The 11,651-nt window shown below is 38.5% G+C and overlaps 1 protein-coding gene across 7 annotated transcripts; it reads left to right on the top strand.

The window, feature by feature from the left end:
• Positions 1-346: 346 nt before the first annotated feature.
• LOC135588111 (BRI1 kinase inhibitor 1-like) lies at positions 347-10,372 on the top strand. Of its 7 annotated transcripts, none has more exons than XR_010476096.1 (6): positions 347-755; positions 855-1,386; positions 1,486-1,578; positions 3,117-3,212; positions 6,334-6,417; positions 9,991-10,372. XR_010476096.1 is itself a non-coding variant. In XM_065080064.1 (6 exons), exon 6 carries the CDS (start codon positions 7,535-7,537, stop codon positions 8,405-8,407), a length of 873 nt encoding a protein of 290 aa, XP_064936136.1. In that variant the 5' UTR covers positions 347-755; positions 855-947; positions 1,264-1,386; positions 1,486-1,578; positions 3,117-3,212; positions 6,334-7,534; the 3' UTR covers positions 8,408-8,544. The 7 variants fall into 7 exon arrangements, 5 of the variants coding, with proteins under 5 accessions (XP_064936136.1, XP_064936135.1, XP_064936137.1 ...); XR_010476097.1 differs by having other exon boundaries at positions 6,301-6,417; XM_065080064.1 differs by lacking the exon at positions 9,991-10,372 and having other exon boundaries at positions 855-947; positions 1,264-1,386; positions 6,334-8,544.
• The last annotated feature ends 1,279 nt before the right edge of the window (positions 10,373-11,651 follow it).

Here is an 11,651-nt window from a genome sequence, read left to right as displayed (position 1 = left end):
ATTCCCGCTTACGTCACGACTTAAGTGATGACAACGTGCTCTCGCACACATCACCAGGCCCAGCCGCGGTCGTGCCATAAGCGGTGACCCCATGGGACGTTAACCCGATTCCAGACAACGGTTTCGGCTCCTCCCCGGTACAGCGCACAGGGATATGATCCGTACCGTCCGCGTGTGCTGTTACGCATCTCAAAGTCATTAATCGAAGTCTCGACACGTAGCTTGAAGCGAAATGGAGGCACAGTACGCGTCGGAACGAATTGGCTAATGGAGCTCCAATAGTTCAGGATCCGAATTAAAAATTGGGGTTCCCTTTCTGGTCTGTTACGGATCCTTGATCCAAAAGCCCGCTGTATGCCTACGGTCGAAACGCTGATGTGAGATACCAAAGACGGCCGGAGGTGAGGCAACGGCCGCGGTGCCAAGAAAATGGCGAAGGACGCGATTCTAGGGTTCCTCCAGGCCGACGACGGGATCACCGACTCCCACGAGTTCACCGCCGTTGACGGAGTCGACCATACTGAGCTCGAGAAAGTCATCAAGGGTCTCAATGGCTTTGAGGTCGTCGAGGCCAACGCCTTTCAATCTCCCAACCCTGGTCTTTATTAATTGTCTCTTGAGGATTCCTACAGGAAATTTAAGAAGGACAATTATCTTTTTAGCGAAGAGGGGAAACTGTATGCGGTTAAAGGATCGCCGGAGGTCAACTTCTTCTTGGCCGTACCTCCGAGGGGATTTCCTTGGAAAATATGAAGGTCAGTGTTATTTTTTAGTTTAATCTTGGTTCTGGAAATGGAATTGGTTGTGATATTTGAGAAGTACGAAAATATATTTAAATCCGTCTTGTGGTTCAGGCAAGATTGGATACCTAGGTTTTCAGTATTGGGTCATCATGGGCTAAAAAGAATGATCGAATTGAGATTGCCAGGGGATCTGTATCTAGAAAGGTAAAATTTCACCACCCTTCTTGTTCTCTTATTGATGGAATGCCCTTTTTGTTCTTTTATCTTTACTATCGTTTACTCAAATGCTTGAATTTGTTGTATTTGGTTGATATGAACATGTCAAGGCTTTATGTGTTAGTTCTGTTTCGTATGCATTGTGAACCTATGTGTATTTACACTTACCAAACCTGTATTCGAAGGGCAGTCAGTATTGCCAATGCAGTCAGTATACCAAACCTGTATTTGAGGTCGTCGAGGCCAACGCCTTTCAATCTCCCAACCCTGGTCTTTATTAATTGTCTCTTGAGGATTCCTACAGGAAATTTAAGAAGGACAATTATCTTTTTAGCGAAGAGGGGAAACTGTATGCGGTTAAAGGATCGCCGGAGGTCAACTTCTTCTTGGCCGTACCTCCGAGGGGATTTCCTTGGAAAATATGAAGGTCAGTGTTATTTTTTAGTTTAATCTTGGTTCTGGAAATGGAATTGGTTGTGATATTTGAGAAGTACGAAAATATATTTAAATCCGTCTTGTGGTTCAGGCAAGATTGGATACCTAGGTTTTCAGTATTGGGTCATCAGGGGCTAAAAAGAATGATCGAATTGAGATTGCCAGGGGATCTGTATCTAGAAAGGTAAAATTTCACCACCCTTCTTGTTCTCTTATTGATGGAATGCCCTTTTTGTTCTTTTATCTTTACTATCGTTTACTCAAATGCTTGAATTTGTTGTATTTGGTTGATATGAACATGTCAAGGCTTTATGTGTTAGTTCTGTTTCGTATGCATTGTGAACCTATGTGTATTTACACTTACCAAACCTGTATTCGAAGGGCAGTCAGTATTGCCAATGCAATCATAGACTCTAGGATCTTGGATAATGTTACTATGCACAATGCAAAGTTATGCTTTAGCAAAAAGTTTATCCTGCCTGACTTGTGTCAATGCCTGCATTAGGTTTACACAGACATCAACCAAAAAAATATATTATTTGTTTATTATAGTTCCTAGTGATTTTTTTCTTTTCCCGGAAAGCTTGATTTTTAAAAAGAAAGGGGATAACCTTGAATTCCTCAGGAAGATCGGTGCCTCTAGTTAATGTCGAATCATGTCTTAAGTTCTCTTATAAATCTTTTAAAGTCCAACTCTCTGAACTCTGAAATACCTTATCAATGTTCTAAAGTTCATGTGTTATAGTTACTATTATATTTGGTTAATTTTTGCATTGCTACAAATGGATCTTTGTTCTCCCTAGTATGGCTTATATGTATGAGGAGAGGAGAGGAGAGGAAAGGAGAGGAAGGTGATTGACGGTCGACAGTCTGACAGTTTGCAGTCAATAATCCTGTTATTGATAATCAACAGTTCGTAGTTGGACTGGTATCTTAGCCTGGCGTTGGCTCTCAATGATAGGACTCCCCCACTCCTCAACCTCCTCTCTTTTCCTTCTCCTATTGGGCACTGGGTTATAGGGATTTTTGTTCCTAGTTGGGTCTAGCGAAGAGTAAAGATGTGGTTTGTTGCTTATAGATAGATATGCTTTTCAATTTTGAGACCCAAAAACTACAAATTTTCATTTGAACTGATATTACATATAATGAAAAAAATAGCCCATCTTGCCTCACTCAACGCTTGTGAGGTAAGACACCAGTCCCATAAACATCAAAGTTCTCCAAAGTATATGATTACTACTAATTCTGTATTCTTCATAATTTGATTTCATAATCACTTGTTATGTTAGTAATAGGGCAACCATGTCTTGATCTAGGAGCTCTGGTGTCTCCAATCACAATACCTAGATCAAAGCCATTCCATTAGTATGAGAAGGCTCTGCACCTTCTTTGTAGTTTCAGGTTTTCAGGGTCTATCTGTTTGCATTTCAGTCTCCCTTACTTGTCCTGATTTTACAAAGACATTAACCTGCCTGTAAATAATTTAGTGTTCAACTGTAGAACTTTAGAGCACCTCAGCTCGGATGCTGGCTGAAGCATTATGTTCAGACTTCAGAGTATTTTGCATTTCTTTATCTGACTACGGTATTTCATCCTTGTTGTTTAGGCATATTAAAGCTTGTGCCTAAAACCAAGCACGGAAATCTTTTGGTAGCAAATTCTTTTTTCATATCTTGAACTTAAAATGTTCCTGATCTTGTCTGAACTGGTTCTGTTGTTCAGTTATCATGAAGGTTTGAAGAAATGGGTGGAGGTTGGGAACTCTGGCATGTTCACACCTGAAATGGTGCTCCCTATGCACGGGGTTTCCCTTGAGAGGTAATTGTGTTTGCTTGATTCTTTAGAACGCAAGGCATATCGTAATTCAGAAAGCAACCTGCTGTTACCATTGCAGCATAAGTTGCTTGAGGCACAACTTAAATGAGGTCTAACATAAATTATTTAAGTTTTGTTAGGCTACATTAGAATGATCATTCAGTTGTTGTCAGATGTGATGTCAACAGTTTGTGGTCGACACAGTTAAAGATGATTGACCTTTTGTCTCGTTTCGGAAAAGATTAGTTGTGTTGTAGCATCCATTTTTATCCATGATTAGATGGAGAAAAACTAGACATAGTACAGAAGTACCAAAGTCAGGGTGAACTACTGATCAAATGCTTGGTTAAGATCCTGCGGAAATTACTGCTGTTCGGAGCTGCATCATGCATTCTTAACTCTTGTTATAATCTACGAAACAACATTTTTAGCCAGTACATATCTTTGTCTTTTGGTACTCTATGTTACTCCATTTAGTGGCTTTTAAATTTCTGTCAAATCCAGGCCAACTATGATTTATATAGAATTGACAAAATTCAAGATCTCTTAGGACTGAAGGTCTGACAAATTTAGTCAAGTATGGTTGGATTAGAATATTGGTCCGGAACTAGGGTGGTAGATCTACTCCTGACCAATTTATGATCATGTTTAAGATCTTATTTTGTAATATCCAGCCAACTGAGCCACTTTTGTTGCTAAATGATTAGTACTACTCAAGTTTAGTAATATTTTGATCAACCATAAACTTTTTTTCTCTTTTTTTATTAATCGGTGAATTTGTTCAAGAACCTACATGTGCCAATTGTCCCGTATTTAAAGAAAAATAAGAGATAAGTAATTTGAATGCTCAGGGTAGGTATTATTGGTTGATCCATGGGCTGATCCATTTGCGACCATTTATTATTTTGTTGGTTTCCTATACCCATTACCAACGCATTTATGAAAGTTCTTCCATATCTGTTTACTGTCTAGCTGGCTGGTCTAGTTTGCTTACTATTATTTATAGATGTTTTGATTTGCTTTCTCCTTATTTATAAGGATAAATCCGAGTATAAATTGGCATATTATTCAGCTGACTTGCCTTCAGTAAATTGAATCATCTGGTTCTCTCAACTTTGCTTCTATGTTGGAATTTTTAATGATACAAGCCTAAGTCTTAGGACTAATGTACATAAGATTGAAAACCAATTCAATTCAAAAACTTAGTAAGTTGCACATAAAACTCAGTGTGTGTCACCCAACTCTTTTAATCCTTAGCCATGTTAATTTTAATCATCACTCAATCTTCATCTCATGCATAAATATTTTTCTAACAAATCCCACCTTTATTAAAAGAATTGTGTTACTCTGTTTTCTTAGACAATCTCATTTGTCCATGTTATAGCTGTGAGTTTTGCTTCACCACTCTAATTTGTCAATTACACTCATGTTTGAAAAATGTTGACAAAATGACAATCACATCCCTCAATGAATTGACAGTTCTTCCCTGCTTTGCCTTATCAAAAGGAACCAAACTAAATGAAAAGCCAAAGACTTCAGTTTCTACAAGAAAAATACAATGTACTTAGATGGTCTCTCAGGGAGGTTTAGCCAGATTCAAAGCACCCATAGGAACAAGACAGCCATTTTCTTGGACTGCACCACCGGCAGTAGGCCACTCAAATTGTCATGTTTGTGATAAGGAGCAATAAAGTGCACAGACACAACAAACAAGTGACCCAAACATGACTTTAGGGAAGCCCCATGGAGACTTCGCATCCATATCCCATGGACCAGCTCATAAATCATTCACATCCCTGGATGTGTACACTCCACCAATGTTCATAATCCCGCCCCTACATTTCAGATTCAGGAGCTTGCTGGTCCTACATTTATTTTACCATCCCTTTAATTCTAAAGCTCCTTTGGCTTTGTTAGTACTGAGATATCATTAAAGTTAGCTGAGACTTGGAAATACCGAAATACTGGGGACAAAGACTTTGGAAATATCTGAATTATTGTAGAATATGCATGAAATTCCCCAACTGAACACAAAATTAGGAATAAATTTGAAAAAAAAAATCATGTAGTTGAATATTAATTGAAAACTTTCCATCAGAACTTACATGAAGATTTTAGAGAAATATAGAAGTTATGTAATTATAGATCAAAAGAGGTCTCATGGAACAAAACATGAGGACAAGGTTGGCTTACCTACTTGGATAGATGTAACTTGCATTGGGGTCTTAGTTTACATGTCCCACACAGATTTATTAAGGTCTTGTTATAGCTATGATGATTGACCCTTGTTTGTATCAACAAATGCACAGAACTCTTTGGTTCACCTTCAATTGCCACTCGCCACTTTATTGTCATGTCATGCATGCAGCTTCCCCAAGATCTATAAAAGAGGTCAAAGCCCTAAATAGAACAAATGACCTTCTAATTCTGTTAACACTTCATTTACAAAATAGATGCTTAGCATAATAGACATGATGGGAACTTTGTGAAAACCTTGTCTTGCTTTAGACAGCTTTATTTTTCTCTTTGTTAACACTTTAGGGATGGGATGCATATAATTAATTTTCAGAAAGAAAATTACACACATGTCAGGTCTAAGTTGGATCAAGACAAGCACAATAGGCTATGAGTTGATCACTACTGAAAAAGGGGGTCCTCAATAATTTCTTGCCGAACGTATCTTTATGTGAATCAAAAGCTAGATACGGGCCACAAGTGATACATACATAGCACTCCAATTTCAAGACAAAAAGGAAGTCTTTAGAAGATGTTGAAGCCCTTCCTCTTGGGAAAGTGCAAAATTATAGGAGGTGGTGTAGGGCCTGAAGATGTCTCCTATCTTTTGTTCACGAACCTTCCCTTCTCCCATCGTCAGATCAGTACACAAAAATGTTTGCTTGTGAGAACACTTGTGGCGAGAGGTGATTGGTCCATTTCTATGCCTCCTGTGATTTATTTGTCTTTCTTTCAGAAGTAGAAATGATTTATGTTATTATTCAGATGCTGAGAATTCATCTTGGTCCATTTCTATGCCTCCTGTGATTTATTTGTCTTTCTTTCAGAAGTAGAAATGATTTATGTTATTATTCAGATGCTGAGAATTCATCTTCTTCGGTTGTGTCAGTGAGGAAACCAAGCAAGTAGCTGAAAGAAAGAGAGGACACTCGAAGACGGTCCTCTTGAGCTAAACCGAGGTCCAACTTACAAGGTCAGTGTTCTTCTATTTGTCCTTCCTGGTAAATATTCGCTATGTTTATAGGTTACATACATCTGGTATATGCCTTAATGATTAGGGTTGTCTTCTTGCTCATAGACTGACTGGTTGACTCCGTGTAGTCTTCTTCTATCCATGGTAGGCTTACTGACCCATATAAAAAGGAATAAATATCTAAGACAATTTAACTACAAGTTGAAGTTTTCTAGTACATGATAAAATTTTACCATAACTCGAGATGGATATGAAAGAAGCCCTGCAATGAGCCTCTTTTATTCACATGATGAGGTCTCTTTCAAGTCTTCTAATCTTTTCCCCGCCCAAAGGTATAAATGATAGATGAGTCCCAACTGCAAATGGGTTCTGTTGAACGTGCCCACCACATGTTAACTCTCATCTTTCTCACATATCTCCATGGCTTTTTTTTTTTTTATTAAAACTCAAAAAGTATTCTGAAAACAAAGATAATGACATCATATGCCTCTTAAAATTACCTTCCCAAAAGCTACAAAATTAGCCTATGTGCCTCATTATTATAGGCTCGATGTATATGTTGGCAGTTAAACAAACATGTATCACTGTGCAGATTGCAAAGGTGCCAAGGCACCACCCTAGTATGACCATTGACAAAACTGATGCATTCATTCCATAGACACTGTACAAATCACTATATTCCTCCAGTCTCGATGTTTTGCCTCGTCAAAGGCAGCCAGCTTGCATGTCCAGAGTAGTTACCAGTACATTCTTGGTTTTGACTACATATCTCCAATTTGTTGGCAAACCCATGTTTTAGATTACATTATGTAGTAGTTAACGGGCACACATGCATGCACAGTACGTAGCCACGTGCAGAGACACAACCCATCCAATAGTTGACTCTTAATATTCTCCTTTTTTATTTTTTTTTATTTTTAAAGATACTGACTAACTTAGCTAAGTAGTAAATTAACTTGGACATGACATATATATATATATATATATATATATATATATATATATATATCAGTTAAGTTTGGATATATTTGCCCAGTGATAATGAACATGAAACATTGATGGCCCCATTTATATACTTCCTCTCTTGAACCTGCGTCTGATAGCAAAAATTTGGGCCATGGACATACAAGACCACCAAAGGGAGAGAGTGAAGACAGCTAGTGAAGGTAATAAGGGTGGTGTTGTTCCTCCACCACCCCCACCATCATCAGCAGCTGCTTCCCCTTCTCATGAGTTCTCCTTCACCATCTCCTTCCACCCTCCACTAAGCTCAGCACCAAAGACCCTCAAAAGCAGCAAGGCCACGGCCACTTCCGCCGTCGACTTGGCCCCGGCTGACGACATCTTCCTTCACGGCCACCTCCTCCCCCTCCACCTGCTCCCTTCCCCGACCAGCCCTCCCCGCCCCTCGGACATAACCTTCGAAAACTTCGGCCTCACTGTCGACGACGCCGACGCCGACCGAAGCCAGAAGCATGAGGCCGGCGTCGACCACGAAGACGGCGGCGGTAAGAACAGGGAGAAAGCCAAGGGCAGGAGCTTGTCTTCCTTCTTTGGCTTCGGGTGGTTGAGGAGGAGGAACGGCGATGGAGAGAAAGAGGAGGACTTCAAGAAGAAGCCGCAGAAGAAGAAAAGAGGGTTCGACGTTGGCCGGCTTCTGAGGAAGTACGCGAGAATCGTGGAGCCGCTCTTCTTCCTCCGGGCGGAGAAGGAGAAGCCCGACCTCCGTCGGAGGCCGTACTCCTTCTCCGGCCACTCCACCGGTAGGGAACGGGAGGGGTGGCGGAGTAAGTCGCAGCTGTCTGCGCCGGACTCCACGACGACGTCTCGGACCAACAGCGGCCTCCTCTCCGCCACATCCATGGCCTTCTCTTCCTCCGACAACAGCACCATGGAGGAGCTGCAGAGCGCGATCCAGGCGGCCATCGCGCACTGCAAGAACTCCATTGCTTCCAAGCAGGAGATGCATGTAAACGCCGCGACTAGGTAGTAAATTTGTGTGCAGCGTAAGAACCGATGGCACGTAGAAACTGTGCAGGTGATGTAGATGATTGAGATGTGTCTCTGTGCAAGAACATGTCACTGAAGAGACAATTCAATCTTCAATTAAAGGATTTGTTCTTTTAATTTTCTACCTCACTTAGAATAACTTATATTTTCTGATAGTGACTCCCATGGTTTCCAGCTTGAACACGGCAAAGCCCATATCATTGAAGTGTTTGTAATTTATGCTATCTATATAAAGTTTTATAATTAACAAATAAAAGTATTTGTTGATCTTTATTTTCAGAAATAGAATTTTAAATTAAGATTAATTCTTTAGTCAATTAATGAAGCCATTGCTATTCTCCAACTAGTGAATTCCTGTTTTATTAGAGTTGCATATGTGAAAAGCATGCGAGTGTTTCACTTACATTAGAAAACATGGACACATGACGTATTGTCATATGTGCATGTCTTGATTTACATGTACAACTAGATTCTTGTATTATAGGTAATTGCTTTATTTGTTAAACCAAAATTAGAATATAAGTAAATAATCACATCAAAATTATTTAATTATTAATTAAATAATGAATTGAGGATTCTTATGGTCTCTTGTGATCTGTGTGTGATATGTATCCATTTCTGACCAGAAGATGAGATTTTATTAAATAAGAAAAATATTATAATATCTCAAAATAGTCTAACACTAAAGTTTCTCAATACAAATGAGTTTTTATCTCATAGTCCTCAAGAGCTTTTTTTTTTTTTTTTTTTTAAGAAGAGAAATGTACTATGGAGCAGCTACTTATGAACCTAACAAGATTATTCAGCATAGATAAAAATGCTTTCTATCATACACATTAAAGGGAGAAAACATAAAGAGCAGAAAATATAATGTTCGGAAATTGGACCATTATGGATTTTGCCAATTTGTATGTATAGGATTTCCACACATTCGACTTGATTTGTTCAACCATATATTTCTACTATATCACTGAATAGTTTGGCATGTATTCCATGGTTGCAATACATTATTATTCTTTTCTGAAATCCTTAAACAAAGGTAATTCCTATTTGGCCTACCGAATTGGTTGGGCCAATTTTGATTTGCATTTATGACACATGCATATTGGAGAGTGAATACAGAATTATAGGCTAATCTTCTGCAAATCAAAGCTCGATACATGATACTCCGATCTAGTCCTCGAGTTAGACTCCAATTAATATACGAGTCGCTATCCGCCATCGAAAAGTAATTTATGAGTACTTTGATTTCGAAAATAGTTCTCGCGCTAAGATTATGACAACATATGATATTAGAGCAACAACTATTTGTGAGGATCATATCTGAAATTTTATGAACAAGAAAACAAAGAGATTAAATGCTCTGTTGTCAAGTTTGGACCCAGAGATTAGATTTCTAAGCAAAGCCATGGTTGGCAAATGCAGATGAAATAGAGTCATTGGTCCCTCCATAGATTGGACTACAATAGCTGAGGAACTACCTGATACCCTAACCAAAGACAAACCATTTAATGTTGTGCACCAAAGGTGATTGCAACCCCTCATCAGACTGTAATCATGCAGATGTGCTGTTGGAGTTGGCCCATGAATTGCTGCATTAATCACTGCACCTGTTACAGCCTCCAATGTTGATGATCATGGAAGCTTAGGATGATTTGGAAGGGCACAACTGAGTCCAATGGAGATCTGACACAATCCTCAACTAAAAGGAGAGCACTAAGCAAAGGCAAGCAATAATTCTGTGTGAGGTCCATCAAGATAGAAATGTCTCATTCAGAATAGGTTACATTTGATTCATTCAGAATAAGCAAAAGCCAAGGATTATAGTGCAGAGAGCACCATCATTGGCTGAAAGGATTTGCTCAGATGAGGTTACTGTTATGTGAACATAAATTTAAGACTCCTGAAGTGCATGAAATTAGATTACTGTCATCAAGCAAGGAGAGAGGTCAGATGCATATGTAGAGCAGAGAGGCTTATGTTTTACATGCACCAATTATCAACAATGAGCTCACAATTAGTTTGTAAATGATGTTATGAACTTCATATGAGGAGGATCAATGCAATTGCCTGTAAATATATGCTTCCATGAAGAAGAATACTGTAATGGAGGTGTATCAGGAAGACTGGTTGTTAAGATGCTTAAATGTCTCAGACATCAGAAAACACTAATTATAAGCACAACAATTTAATAGGAAAGAAAGATGGCAAGTTCCCTGAATGTGATGCCAAATTGTCCCTGATATCTTTATGGAATCTTTAGCTGAATCATATTGCCAATCTAGTGTGCACTGTGGACCAAATAAATTCTGATAACTTTGAATGTTACAAAGAAAGTTAATAGCAACAAATAAGCAGAGTTGATGAACAAACTCAAGCATATCAAGATGAAGATGACTCCAAGTCATTTTGCAATTAGCAGCACATTATCTAAAATTTGGTTTGAGAAGCTACTTGAGTCATTCAAACAAAGTCACAACATAAGAAAATACTGATGGTAACTGAAAAAAATAATGCAGTTTAGAAAAATTTTAAGAAGAATGTCTGGTACTCCCTTTGCAAATAATTAGCCTTGAAAATTTGGATCCAATTCGGTAAGCGAAACTTGAAAAACATTGGCACACTCAGATGAAACAACAGGTGTAGACATGAAGAACTAATGGCATATTTTCTTAGCAACAATGAGTTGAAAAATACAAAGAATGAACAAAGAAATCAAGTATGAACTTGTAAACAATAATAAATAAAAAGGACTTCATGATAACTAAAACAGGGAGTATATCACTGGATAAAGAATTAAATTGATATAGAAAGCTATTAGTTGAGCAAGAGTACATCGCCATAAGATCTCATAAACCCTTTTCTTGTCGATCTCATGAGGGAAATCCTTTTACAAAAAATTATATGAATTTCTAACAATGAAACTCTGAGGTATAAACCTTTCAAATTGGTGCCAATGAAATGAGCCCTCTTCTGACTAGAAAGATGAAAGCATTCTACATGATAATTCTGAAATTGCAGTATCACTTCAGCCAATTATGTTGAAGCAAACAGTGAAGCGGCAAAAGAACACCAAGAAAAATTCAATCATTGACAAGCCAAATTTGTCATCAAATGATGATTTAGGAAGCAAAATAAGCAGAGAGTATATCACTTAGGAGCAACAAAAGATAAGAGACTTGGCTAGAATCTAGAGACTAATTCTTGATCCAGTTGTAGTGGAG

The sequence above is a fragment of the Musa acuminata genome, chromosome BXJ1-8, assembly GCF_036884655.1.
Source record: "Musa acuminata AAA Group cultivar baxijiao chromosome BXJ1-8, Cavendish_Baxijiao_AAA, whole genome shotgun sequence".
NCBI lineage: Eukaryota > Viridiplantae > Streptophyta > Magnoliopsida > Zingiberales > Musaceae > Musa > Musa acuminata.
The sequence above is the reverse complement of the archived record's forward strand: the minus strand, read 5'-3'. Positions and strand labels throughout refer to the sequence as shown.

Excerpts from the sequence above, each read along its gene's own strand:
- LOC135588111 (XM_065080067.1), top strand. The coding sequence starts at position 7,535 with ATGGACATACAAGACCACCAAAGGGAGAGAGTGAAGACAGCTAGTGAA.